The 14,247-nt window shown below is 40.6% G+C and overlaps 1 protein-coding gene across 10 annotated transcripts; it reads left to right on the top strand.

The window, feature by feature from the left end:
* The first annotated feature begins 904 nt into the window (after nucleotides 1–904).
* LOC104581862 lies at nucleotides 905–13,438 on the top strand. Of its 10 annotated transcripts, none has more exons than XR_002960845.1 (8): nucleotides 905–1,452; nucleotides 6,140–6,210; nucleotides 8,220–8,751; nucleotides 9,135–9,893; nucleotides 11,589–11,713; nucleotides 11,828–11,926; nucleotides 12,785–12,865; nucleotides 12,956–13,438. XR_002960845.1 is itself a non-coding variant. In XM_014897699.2 (8 exons), exons 3-7 carry the CDS (start codon nucleotides 8,248–8,250, stop codon nucleotides 12,842–12,844), a joined length of 1,593 nt encoding a protein of 530 aa, XP_014753185.1. In that variant the 5' UTR covers nucleotides 905–1,452; nucleotides 6,143–6,210; nucleotides 8,220–8,247; the 3' UTR covers nucleotides 12,845–12,865; nucleotides 12,956–13,438. The 10 variants fall into 10 exon arrangements, 7 of the variants coding, with proteins under 7 accessions (XP_014753185.1, XP_014753184.1, XP_014753189.1 ...); XM_014897699.2 differs by having other exon boundaries at nucleotides 6,143–6,210; nucleotides 11,782–11,926; XM_014897698.2 differs by having other exon boundaries at nucleotides 11,782–11,926.
* Nucleotides 13,439–14,247: the final 809 nt, after the last annotated feature.

Genomic DNA, 14,247 nt, shown 5'->3' with positions numbered 1-14,247 from the left:
AAAATTGCTAAGAATTGAAATCCCGTAAAAAACTAAAAATCATGTAAATATCCTACAAACTGAATGAGCTTGAAGAGCAATTATTATCCTCCCTTGTCCCGAGACCCCTACGCCAACACGGACCTCCCCCATCCCCAAGGCCCCAAATTTTTCTAAAAAAGAGTAAAATACATCCACTGTCACTGGAGTTGGTTGCGATTCTCAATTTAGTCGCTCTATTTTGAAAATCAAAAGTTATGGTCTGTAAACTTGACGAAGTATCTCACATACGGACACCGGTACCGTATTTTGTACTCCCTCCTAATTTAGGGGGCGTATTATTCAACTTCCGGTGTCCATCTATACGAGGCGTCGAAACTTTCTGCCAAGCTACTCCCAAAAATAGCCTCCGCCCGGTGCATGCATTAAATAAATGACCAATCACTGCATATGCAAAGTTAACCGCAGCTTAGTCAAGCCGGATAATAAAAGCTCTTGTTGGGTCTACGAAGGGAGCGATGCGACGTTTGGCAGAGAGAGTAGTACCGTCATGGGGATAGAAGAGGAATTTGCTTCAGCTTCTGATATCTGTGTCAAAACTAATACGTCTGGAATAAAAGGACAGAGGGAGTATGAATCTGTCCGTATCCTGTGCCAGTTCAACTCGGATTTTGACATTTTGCCCCCTGAAAAATAATTCACGAGGATTGGAGCGCATCTTTTGCATTTTCTCCAGGGCAAAATGCAAAAAATCCGAACTGAGTTGGCACAGAATACGGACCGATACATACAAAAATCGTATCGGTGTATGTAGGATATTTCGTCACGTTTACAGACCGTAACTTTTGATTTTTAAAATACACCGACTAAATTAAGAATAAAAGCAAATTCGGTTAACATTTTACTCTTAAAAAATACGTCCCCCAAATCTGGCTGTGCTGCTGCTGCGCCGTGCTGCCCTCGCGCTCCACCGCCTCATCTGTCCTCCCGTCTCGCCGACTCGCCACCGTCCCCGCCGCCGTGACCTTCCCTCTCACCGTCCACGGTCCACAGCGCTCCTGCTGCCAACCTCACCTCCTCCCGCCGCCCTAAGACGCCAGCCATCAGTGCCGCCGCCCCTGCCCGCACAAAGAGCTGCTCGCGGACCCACCCTCACCTCCTCCCGCCGCCCTAAGACGCCACCGCGTGGCCATCAGTGTCGCCGCCCCTGCCCGCACAAATAGCTGCTCGCGGACAGCAGCACCCCTGACTCTCCATCCAAACATACGCCCGTGCTTCTTCACCCGCCGACGCCTGGTGCTCCTTCTCCTTCTCCATCACCTCGTTCGAGCTCCACCGTGTAGGGGCCGACGTCGCCGGTTCCTCCATCGAACCCGAGCTCGTGCGCTCGCCGCGTCTCTGGGCGTCAAGCTCGCCACCGGTGCGCTCCTCGACGACCCCGCGGAGACCAATTTCGACCTCGTCTCGCACCCTGTGAGTCACATACATGCTCTTTGCCTTTACTGGTTATATCTGCGTCTTACTGGTTACATCCGCGTCTTAATGTTCTGGGAATTGAAGAGGAGCAAGTTTGTTTGTGGACCATTGGTTCATTTGTGAAATCGATTTACTGTTTGGTTTCAGATTCCTAATGAAGTAATCTCAAATTTGGTCATGAATCTGTATAAGTAACACCTCTGTATCATGGACGATTAGTAAATAGAGAGTTTGAGAGACCAATGCATGTGGATAAAATATGTGTGATAAAATTGCTTGCGGATCTGGATCAAATTGCTTCTGGATGATTCTTGACTTCTTGTGACCGATGCTTAATCTATTTAGCAGTGGAGCACTAAAGTGATTAGGTGTTATTATAGATGCTTTTTATCTTCGATGTGATATGGGATTTAATGTTATATCTTCTTGCATTGTATTCCATCACTACATAGGATATATATGTGTATGTATACGTGAACAGAGGTCAGAGGCTGCACTGCATCATGAACATTTCGATGTGAGCAGTAGTAAATGCTTGATTGCATGCGATGTGAACACTACTGGCTGCACTGTGAACAAAATATGACCTGTTAATTTGCTAGTATGGATTACACTACATGTTAATCTCGAAATGCTTGCGTGTCTTATGATTTGGAAAGGAGATAGTAGTTATTTGTGAAAGGAGAGTTGTTCTTTTATGTTGTCACAAATAGGTCTTCATCTGTAAATAAATCTGCATTTAGCCTATTGTACCAAAATCATCAATAGTACCAAAATCAGCAGTCTAGTAGTCTAGTAGTTGCCACAAATAGGCCGTTTTGTCTTGTTGCTCAGCTGTTGACCACCGATTTCTGGAAAGGGCGAGGGGAGAGGTCAAGGGAGAGGCAGCTGAGCAGCGGCATTTTCCGGCGAGTCCCTGGAGTTTTCTTCTGCCGTCTTCCGGTGAATCCTCGACGCTTCTACCGCGACAAATGAAGAGGGGAACAGCCAGTTTTGGCTTCCATTCCTCCCTGTCTCGGGTGTGGCAAGGGGAAGGCGAGAGAGGGGATTCGATCCGCGCTTGTTGCCTATCAATCAGTTTTGCTAATTGCTATATATGTTCCTTTTCTAATTAAGCGATATGTATTCGATGTAATTTTGGCTTAAGGTGGTAGTGAGGTTCTTTTCTGATTCGTTTATATATTTCTGTAGATTCCAAACTGTTAATTACCAAGGTCTAGCCCATGAAATTTAAAATGAGTCTATCTCTTCCAACCAAATGTGCTCCCTACTTTCACAACCATCCATCTTTGTCATCATTTCGTCTCAAGAATGTTTTGATGACTTTGGAATTATATTGACGATCCAAAGCTTTGGTGACCTCTTGTTGAGCCTTTTATCCCAAACCAGCCCCATAACCGAGGCACTATATAATGCATATAATAGATCGAATTCTGTGTGTAGCGATGTAAATTCTTTTTGCATCATAGTTTTTCTTTTATTTATTGTAGAGTTTTCCCAATATTAATTAGGTTTCTTTATATGTTCTCTTTGTTTTTTTGACCTAATATGGTGATTTATGAGTCTAGCTTTTTGGCTTAGTATGCAGTATTGTTTTGGTGTGTTTTGGTTAACAGGAGCGTCAATTTTGGCTGACAAATATCATAGGTTCGTTTGTTTTTTATGCATCTTTTATAGGTTACGTGTTCATAAAAGGGTTTCATAAATGCTTTAAACACAAAGTAGGTGGTTTAATGTGTGCTTGCTTCTTTAGTTCTTTAAGCTGTCCAGTTCAACATCTGTGTTAATGGCTTTGTGTGAAAGAAATTATTCCTTCAATGTTTGCTTGCTTTACAGTTTTCAGATAAGCTCCGGTTCAAAGGAGCACCTGTTCAGTCTAGTATTTTTGTATAGCCCATATATATATGTTTTGCGAATAGTGTACTGATTTCTCTTAATAGGACATGTATTCCTTTACTTCGGTTTCAAGCAGCAAGCTGTCACTTCTGTAATTTTTACTACATGATGTTTGTTGCAACTGTAACACCAAAACTCTCTTAATATTTCAGTTTTAGGTTTTCCTTGTTCTAGAAAGTGCCCCTGTTGTTTCTTCTCTTTACTAATACAACTCTGTTACTAGTTCTGAACATTTGCATTCGGAAATCCACTTGAACATCAACATAGAAGCAAAAAGATCGTGTGAAGCTAGTTTGTTATTGGCAGAAATTTTCAGTTTTGGTACTACCAACCTTGGTTCAGATAATTCTTCTTGTTTGGCGATTGAGTTGATTCAGATAATTGTTCTTCCATTTGGTAATGTTGTCCTCAAGTAGAGATTTCGGAACCTAGAAACCCAAATCAGTTCTATCATCTCATTCCAGCCCTACAGAGAAGCTACTGATTTCTATTTGATTTAGCATATTGTAAATGTTGTGAATAATTCTGAACTAAATTCAGGTTGTATCCTATGAACCCAAATCTATTTGATATCGATATCAACTTCTGTGCATTTCAACTGTCTGCATACATGCAGTATCAATTGAACTTCGTTACCTTTTTTGTAATTACACTGTCTCTATACCATAGTTGCACTAAACTCATGTCTATTTTAATTTGTATTTAGTTTTTCTCTCTTCCTAGTGCATTTTAATTTTGCATTTTTAATGCAATACCTATATTATGGTGGTGCAATCGTGCACACGTGTATCATTAATTGCACTTGTATAGATTTTGCAATTCCATTGTCTGTACACTGCAATTTTTAGTCTAAAATGCAACCCTCTTTATATTTTACCTTGTTGCAAGTTTGAATCAATAGGTAGTACCTTTTTTATTCTTCTGTGATAAATTTTGTTTTCTATTCTGTGCTTCATTTTCTAATATAGTCTTTTTCTTCTTCTTCTTCTTCTTTTATTCTTTTTGTAGATTCATTTGTGTGAAGGTGATGTAGTTTATTAGACTTTTATTTTATTATTTTCACGTTTTAAGCGTAAACACTCATTTCTGTAATTCGGTGAGTTTTTATGTATCTCATTGCTAGACCTTAACCCCGCAGCTTATATGTTTGAAAATTCAATAAAGTTGTAAGGTTTATAAACATATGGTAGGAATTTTGTGGGACAAATATCAGAAGATTTGCCATCACTTCTTTGATGTGAAATATTATGTTTTTGCTTCTGCTTTTTTCTGATCTTTGTTTCTTTTGGCTGGAATTAAGTAATCTTTCTGGCAAAGATAAGAGCCTATTCAGTCTGCTAAGGATATGGTCGTTCAGAATTTTGACGATTTGTTGTTAAGGGCATCTCCAACAATACATGTCAGCAGGTACTATAGTATGACACATCAGCAAATGGGTTACGTGGCAAGGGAAGATAGACGAAAGCAGATGAACCGGTTACTTCTGCCAGAAACGGTACGAGCACACGTACCAAGGCTCTAGTACCGATCTGAACAATTGTTGGAGGCCTGCTCGTTACTTCAGATGGGACCCACCAAAACAGTCGGATCTTTTTGCGCATCGTCCTCTCCAGTCTCATCCTCTCCCCAGTTCTAGACCTGAAAAATCCTCAAAGAACTGCTGCCGGAGTCGATTCCCAGCCGGCCGCCACCACCATGACGAGGAAGCAGCACGGGTGATGCTCCGCACAGCCCACCGGCTCTGCCGCGCCGCCGCACCACCTCCTCCACAACCATCCACCGGGTGCGCCGCACCACCTCCTCCACAACCATCCACCGGATGCGCCGCACCACCTCCTCCACAACCATCCACCGGATGCGCCGCACCACCTCCTCCTCTTCCCGGCTGCCGCCCCACCCCGTCCTCCGCTGCAGCATCTCGGGGCCGTCGTGCTGCCTCTGCCGCAGCACCCTTGGGCCGTCCCCTTCCCCGCAGTACACCAGTGGAGCATTTGGCTCTGCCGATTGGTCTTCTCTACACAGCGACTTGTCTACACAGGAGTAAGGTCTGCTGATCTATCTGTGAGCCAGATCTATTGGTGGGCTGATTTTTCCGTCCGTCTGCGGCTGGCTTCTCTCCATCCATGCTGCGTCTCCCGCGGAGGACGTGGTCGTCTGCTCTGCGGCCGGCGTCCATTTATCCCATGCCAGGGCCTATTCTCTCCCATCGATTAAGGCCTGGGTCATCTAGCTCCCTTCTATCACTATCAGCCATGGATATTGGGAAATTTTGATATGTTCAATTTGTTGCTGGATTTTTCTTGGCTGATTTTTCTTCTCTTCATCTTTGCGGAAGATTTGTTTTGTTCAATCTGCTTGCTGGAGTGTTGTCGCATGTACCACCCAAATGCATGTTTGCCCAAATTTATAAAATTGTTTAAACAAAGTGAAAAGTTTTCAATTTTGTGCTATATCTGTAGGCATTGAATTAGATATGCGTGGGTAGGCTGGACCACAAAGTTAAAGTCCACGGTAGATCATCACTATAACAACCACAAGTGCGGCACTTAAATAGTCTGATGAGATTTTAGTACCAAGCTTAAAAACAATCCATTGGAGTGGTCGTTACTATGTACGAGTTGGCACATTCTCTCACTTCGTAACGATGTAAGTAGCGGCTTATTGAAGATGCCCCAAGTATCATTTCAATTTGACGATATTAAGAATTTATGCTATATTCTATCGTTGGCCTTTTCTTGCTGTGTTTGTAAACTTTTCAACTCTCTAAACTTCTGTTTTGTGTTTGCAGCAGCAAAACTAACATAGAAGCAGGAACAGAGATTCACTTCGATCAAGGTGTCACTATCTGAACTTCTTGAGGTATTTTGTCTTCTCTTTATGTACTGCACCACTTTAGCAGCCAATCTGGCTTCAATTTGCAATGCTTTTTAATTCACATTTGATAATGGCAATTGCATTAGGTCTTGTATATTCATTTTAATGCATTTTTCTATTGCAATTGCAGTGGATTTCATTCAGATTGCATTCCAGCTATACTGTTGCAGTTGCAGTGGATTTAGTTCAAATTGCATCCTAGTGTAATTGCAATTGTACTGGATTTAGTTCAAAATGCATCCCAGTGTAATTGCAATTGCAGTGGATTTAGTTCAAATTGCATCCCGGTGTAATTGCGATTGCATTGGATTTAGTTCATATTGCACTGAAACCAGGAACAGAGATTCATTTCAATGAAGGAGATATTATTAACCTTATCTGAAGTTTATTGGCTTCTTTTGTGTGTTTTCAATTCAAATTCCCATCCTTTGTTTTCATGTTTTGCGATTCTAACTTTTCTTAGTTGAAATTACACCAGGTATTGCATATTCATTCTATGCGATCCATTGTTGAAATTAAGGTGGATTTAGATGGGACCAGACCCTCAGTAAACAATTACAATTGAGTAGGCAATATTTTTTTTGCAAAATAAATAAATAAATGCAATTCAAGCTTTTCTTACATTTTTTTAATCCAATTGCAGTGCATTATGATTTCAATTGCACTACATTTTACTTCTGCAATTGCAAGTATGCCAAGTTGCAATTGCAAATCAAATTCTTAAGACTTCTGTTGTTTCAGCAGCTTTACCATAGTTATCCTTTTGTTTTTAAGCAACAGTGTTGTCTGTGTTTTATCAGTAGGATTGAAGTGTTCCAAAGCAGCATGCTAGGGGTTCTGATGATTCAGAATTTTTGGCAAACTGAATCTTGACCGAACATATAGATGAGAGTCTGTAAATTCTGTTTAGGAACATAAAATCTAGTCTTGTTTATCTTCTTCAGCCTATAAGACAAACTTGAAAAGACATAACGAAGGGAATTTTTGTACACAACAACCCCATCAGAGAAAAGCCCATGACAGAACCTACAAACTACTGAAAAGTACTAGGAACATTTTGGACCGTAGGATCCTGTATCAACAGCTGGAGAAAAAGTGACTGGAATTTTGCGAAATTCTAGTCACCTATGCAATAGATGGGTAATCGATTGTCTGTACAAGCAAGAGCATGATTACAATATGAATTTTTAGAAGACACTGTACACAAAATTAGAACATGGTTAGGCTGCATGTGATTGTTATTTGACAGTATATTAACTGCCAGCATCCAAGCGTGCAATTCCTTTGCTGGGCATGTTTGTCAGGTTCTTCTGCATTTCATTCCTTTTTTAAGAATGTGATTGACTAGGAACTTGACTTGGCGTCTGCTGCGTTGGTTGGACAACATCATAACTTAGTTCGTCTGTATTGTTTCTTTATGGTATAAGAAGCCTAATTCCTCAGTAATCACCAATTAGGGCGATTGATTCATTGTAGTGCCTACTTACAATTGCCATTTGCATCGTCAATATCGGGCTTGCCTTGGGGATCAAACTCATTAGCTTTGTACAGTTCTGACTGTTTTTATTTTCTTTCTATTTTTATTGATGTGCAATCTTGACTGATAATGTGTCTCATGGCATTTTGCATCTTCGAGATGGAAGATATTTTACTATACTTATGCTGTCAATTGGGCACTAATGTCCATGGGGCTTGAATGTGCTGTTCAAGTATGCTTCTGGAGAAATGATTTAATCAAATTTCCATGTGCATGAATCTGAAGATGACTAGTAGGCCATAGGAGTGAGCATTTTATAGATATTTAAGTGACTAGCATGACTCTTTTTTTCTAGATTGAATCTTTGTGAAGAACCATGATTAGATTCAAGCAGCTAAGGATTCTGAATAGCAGTAGCTGATGCTTACTAGTCCAGATGCTTCTTTTCATGCCACTTATTTTCAGATTCTAATAGCTGATGTGGATGACTTAATCGAAGTTATATGCTTCTTATCAGATACCGGCGCGTCTCAGATCCTTTCCACATGGCAGGATCTACAATTTTGGTGGGTACATGGCTATGCCCAGTAAGAGATGTTCCTCCTCCACGCCTTGTTACGGGTTTTCCTCCCATGCCACCAGTAGGGGATGGTTTTCTGGTGGGGCGTATTGTGGTTCCACTGCGGCATTCTTCTGAGGTTGGACTTGAGCTGTGTGCCAAGAAAGTGGGGTCAATGGAGCCAACTGTGACAATAGAGAGGAAAAACAACAAGAAGAGCAAGAAAAAGAAGAAAAGAAATGGTTTCTCTACACCATCAACAGAGCCTTCCACTCCACAATCTTCTCCTGGTTCTACTCCTTCACTGTGGGGGACAGAAGCGCTAATGCCTGTTTGGAGTGTGCCCTGGTCAAATTTACCATGCGGTTGCCCGTGGCCAATTTCTCCAATGAATGCTTTAAATTTGCAGCCTGGATACTATGGGCTGAATCAACACTTGTTGCCTACTGAGCCTACCGAGATCTTGGTCTCCTTTAAGCCATGGTTGCAGGTATATACTTTCTCTTTTATGTTTAAATGTTTGTTGTATGTGAAAATGTGTTGAAACTGCAAATGCAGTACTATATCGTTATACAATTTGATAAAATGAACATGTTTTAAACTTTGCAGCTTAATAGGTTTTCGGTCGCTATTTTCCAATTATGCATCGCTTGATTGTTAGGATGATTAGTAGATTTGAGAAAATATTTATCATCTATAGCATAAAATAATAATGAAACCAATCTGATTGGTTTCATTATTATTCCAATTGGCTTCTCTATTGTGTATAATATGTTTCCTTACCAATCGGTACTTAAATTAAATCTCATTGGTGTGTGTAATATGTTTTCATTGATTAGAATTATCATCTTATGGAGTTTTATATGTTAACAGAGGTTCTATAGTTATGGTGGTTTAATTCCTTGTCCTCAAGATCTAGTTTCCTTGGAGGGTTTTGAAACCAAGTGCCCCCTTACTGAAGAATATGCCCTCTATAACGGCAAAAAAATCGGAGTGACCACCGACAGCGGTAGATTTGTCCTCTTGGGACTTGTGGAAGATGTAGTCAATACTTATAAGGATGGACGTAGCTGGGGAGGACAGTTCAACAAAGATGATCTCGCTGTGCAAATAGGAGTTAGATGCTACATTTCAAAGGTGGCTGAATTTCCAGGGACCTACACAAATCTGTGTAAAGACTTGAACAGCTTGGCAGATGCAATGGTCACATCTTTTAGAGGAACTAACAAGATTGCTTTCATTAAGCATCTTTTCCGGACATTGAAAAGTCCGCCTCCTCCATCATCTACAGTACAACAACGACAAGATTATTTCAAATTCCTGAAGTCACATCCTGCCTTTGCCGATCCAATCGCAAGATCAAGTTATGTAGTAGGCATTGTTCAAACTTACAAGTCTATGAGCCAAAGTGATAGGAATGATTTTGAGCGTGCTGTTAAGAAAATTCATGTCAAGTCTGATGATTGGAGAGAGAGAGTAAAGTCTGATCCGTTGTGGAACCAAGTCTATACCGATAAACAGAGAAAGTCAAAGAAGAAGAAGAAGAAGGACAAGGAAAGATATTCATGCTCAAACATTGGACTAGCTACTTTTCTAAGACATTTTGTGATCCATTCTCCCGAGCATACCATTGTAAGTACATTTTATTTTATGTTATTAAATAAAGAAGTAAGCCCATAGCTATTTTATCTCCTGGCCCTGGCGGCGGTAGCTGGGCAGGGCGGTGGTTGCGGCTGACCAGGGGCGGCTGCTGGAGGTAAAAAACAAAGGACATTACGGCTAGGTCAGTACCCTCCTCCTCCCCCATTTTTCTGTGCCTTCTCGTCTTTTCAATCTCTCTGCTGCTGTCATTAGTCTGAGATTTCTTCCTCTGTTTTGAATGGAAGACGATGTACTTAAGGTTTGATTCCACTTTGGAGGTTTATTTGAGAATGATGAGACTGGTCAGGATTATGTGGGTGGCAGAGAAGCTGTTTCATTAATTGTTAAGAACAAAATGTCATTTCCAGAACTGGTAGGACACCTAAGAGATCACTATCCAGAGTAGTAGAGTACAATGAAGAATGCATGATTCTTCATTGGTTGATGCCAGGGGCAAAGTTGTGGGATGGGCTGCGTAGTCTGCATGATTCTTCATTGGTTGATGCCAGGGGAAAAGTTGTGGGATGGGCTGAGTTCTTCCTCACAATCTCACATCCGTCATCTTCATCATATGAATCTTCATTGTCAGTGGTGTCATAATAAGGTGTTTCATTTCCATCATCTTCTTTTTCATCTTCTCCTGCTGCTCTGCCAGATGGTCCTTCACCCAATAAGAGGTGATCAGCTACAGGCATTTGACCATCTTTGCAATTCTTCTTGTAAGCCTTAAACTGCCTTGTAAGCCTTAAACTGAATCCTCATCATCTTATCTGTTCTGCCTCTTCATCATCTTCAGAATTATCCAGATCTCTAGCAAATAATCTGAATCCTCGTCACTGGATAACTCATTGGGTTCTATTATCTGTTGTTCCAGGTTAGACACCTCTGATGCTACCACCTGCTGTTCCTTCCCCTCCCCCTTCCCTTCTTTCATACCCACGTTAGCAATAGACTGCTGTGTCTGCAATGGATCCACCCCAACTACATAATCACTGTCATATATGGGTGCAAAGCTTTCAACATAAACTTCAGCAACCCCTTCACAAACAGTTTGGCTCATCCGAATGCAGGAACTATCATCATGCAGACTACGCAGCCCATCCCACAACTTTGCCCCTGGCATCAACCAATGAAGAATCATGCATTCTTCATTGTACTCTACTACTCTGGATAGTGATCTCTTAGGTGTCCTACCAGTTCTGGAAATGACATTTTGTTCTTAACAATTAATGAAACAGCTTCTCTGCCACCCACATAATCCTGACCAGTCTCATCATTCTCAAATAAACCTCCAAAGTGGAATCAAACCTTGAGTACATCGTCTTCCATTCAAAACAGAGGAAGAAATCTCAGACTAATGACAGCAGCAGAGAGATTGAAAAGACGAGAAGGCACAAAAAAATGGGGGAGGAGGAGGGTACTGACCTAGCCACAATGTCCTTCGCCATTGACCTACAGCAGCTGCCCCTGCTCAGCCGCAACCACCGCCCTCCCAGGAGTTGAGGGGGGTAAAATGGACTTACTTCTTACTCCCTCCGTCTCATATTAAGTGTCGAAATATAACATGTATCTAGACGCTTCTTAGATATAGATACATTCATATTTGAGCAAATTTGAGACACTTAATATGGGATGGAGGGAGTATTAAATATATATGATTGTAAACTTTAACAAAAAATTCTATAGGTTGCGGGAGTTCAACAAATGAAAGTACTTGAAGAAGTTGACTATCTTTTGTCGGATTTCTTTGATGATTTCATCGCTGATCTGTTTCAAATCGTAGTCTACGATTTTGACTTGGAGAAACATTTGTAAGTCTATTTGAAACAATAATTTTTTGCTCGTTTGTTTCATATGACAATCAAATTTTTTTATATACCTTAAAAACTGTTTGGAGTCTTTATGATGTTGGCGAGGATCGCAAGGAAATGTTGCGCAGAATTTGGAAGCATGGGATTGTTGAGCCACAGGTTGAGCCATATATCTTTGAGGTTGTTTTCTCTTCATCTCTATACCATCAAGAGGTTGGAAATTTACTGAAAACTACTCCCTCAGATCCTAAATTATTGTCAAAATATTACATGTATCTAGACGCTTGTTAGGAATAGATACATCCATATTTGGACAAATTTGAGTCAAGAATTTAGGATCAGAGGGAGTAGAAAAGTCGCTATTTGGGCTTGCTAGTGGGTTTTTTCTATATGATGTCTCATATACGACTTTGTTACTATCACCATTAGCTATGACAAAATAGACTCCGAATAAAAGCTCCCAACTGTGTCTCTCATTCGCTCTCTCTTTCTCTCCCTGACTGAGCCTGCCATTGGCTCTAATTTTCTACTTAGTCGAGACACTCAAGTAAGTATTTGAACATGTAATCAGATCACATGGACTTCCATTGTATAGCAGCACAAACTTATCATATCTCAAAACTAACAATATGGCTCACTTAATCTACGAACACTCCCATATTGCAGCAAACAGATAACTAAATCTTACATGGATAACTTGTTGACACAGAGATATTGCTGAGCAACAAATCTGATACATTGTTCACCATCAGTTTGAGGGAATAAGAAACTGTGCACCATCAATAGAAGTACATAGTATCCCATTGCCATTCTTCTAATTATATAGGAGTTCTTCTAGTTGTAACACCTGGAGTGGTGATATCGTTCTTCTAGTTATATATGATCCGGGCTTGGATTGAGTTATTGGAGGACATAATGCATCACTATTCTTCATATAGACTTATGTACTCCATTGTACCATATGTTGCAGTTTTGTTATATATCTATTGCATGGCCGATATTGGGTATTTCCAATATGCATACCATGTCCTTCATTCCTGTGCACTGTATAATATGTTTGTTTCTCCACAGGGAACATTGACCCAAAGTCATGTTGAAGCATCTACCTCAGGCCAAGCGGTTACTAAGTGAAAAGAGAGAAAGCGTTTCAGGGTATTGCATGCATGGCCTTGTTTTCAAGAATTTACAAAAAAAAACACGAATAACGGGGTATTTATGCAATATGTGTGTTGTTTTGTGTAGAGACTGCTGGTGCTTCAGGATGTGCAGTTCATTTTTGCAAATTGCTGTCTACAACACTTCCCGCCCTCAACAAGACTCTAAGCGGCTCAGTTTCTGTCGATCTATGTAGATAATCCGTTTTCAGCTAGTTCATGTTAATATTCCTGCTGTAGAACGTTCCAGCCTCTGTGGACTGAGTTTCTGAACCTTGTTCATGCCAGAGCATGAAGCTACCGAGAGTAAATGACTAGTTGCTCCCTCTTTCTGTACCAGGGTTGATGTTAACTCTGCTGTTATGCAGCGTAAGCTACTACTACCCAGTTCTGTTGGAGACTAGGAGGGAGAGATGTTAATTTTGCTGGGTAGATGACTCTCATTTTCTGTAAGATGGATTGATGTTAGCTTCGTTGTTAAGCAGACTAAGCTACCAATTGCTACCATCTTTTCGCGAAATTCACCTGTCGGGGTAGAAAGTTTAAAAACCCCTGGTTGGTTCCCTAATTATGAACTTCAGAATCCGGTTGATTCTCTATTTATTTATTTTTGAGTAATGGTTCTCTAATTATGGTTCCGATTTAAGCCAGTCCCTAACTTTAAGGCAAAAGATGCTGGAAATCATACCGATTTCTGCACCCGAATAAACCTTATACTAATTCCGATTGATGTCTGTTGGAGAATACAATGCAAGCTTCTAGAATGTTCTCAATATTACAAGAAAGAAGACATTACTATGGAATACTCTAGAATATAAAATAAATAAAAGAGGGAACCTTCTAGTGTTTAGATATGCATGAAGAATTATGTAGAAACTTTGGAATACTCTAGAATAGGAGTTTAAAATAAATAAATAGGAAACCTTCTAGTGCCTAGATATTTATGTAGAAGTGTGTGGAAGACTTTAGATATTTTGTATCAATGGCTAAGATTTTGACACATGTCAAAGATCCAATGGCCATGTAGTTCTTTAAATAGAGGCCCTTACCTCACACCTTATGTAGTAGAGAATAAAGAAGTGAAGAAGGTGGAGAACAAGGTGTGAGCAAGTGTAAGGTGTGTATGCTCTCTCTTGTACTAATATTCCTAAAGCAATATAGTACTACTTTGTTCATATAAGTCTCCCGGTTAGGCCTTGTTATTTCTAAGTACTTAGTGCATATAAGTTGTGATTTAACGTGAGCGGATTCGCCCGGAATCACAACGGTCTTGTTTCAACGTGAGTGGCATAGCCGCCCGGATTCAAGACTTGCTTTAACGTGAGTGGCTCTGCCGCCCGGAAGCTTGCACTAAGTAAGTAGAAATAAAAAGGGACTAAT

This window comes from Brachypodium distachyon, chromosome 1 (assembly GCF_000005505.3).
Source record: "Brachypodium distachyon strain Bd21 chromosome 1, Brachypodium_distachyon_v3.0, whole genome shotgun sequence".
Lineage (NCBI taxonomy): Eukaryota > Viridiplantae > Streptophyta > Magnoliopsida > Poales > Poaceae > Brachypodium > Brachypodium distachyon.
This window is presented reverse-complemented; position numbering and strand designations above follow the sequence as displayed.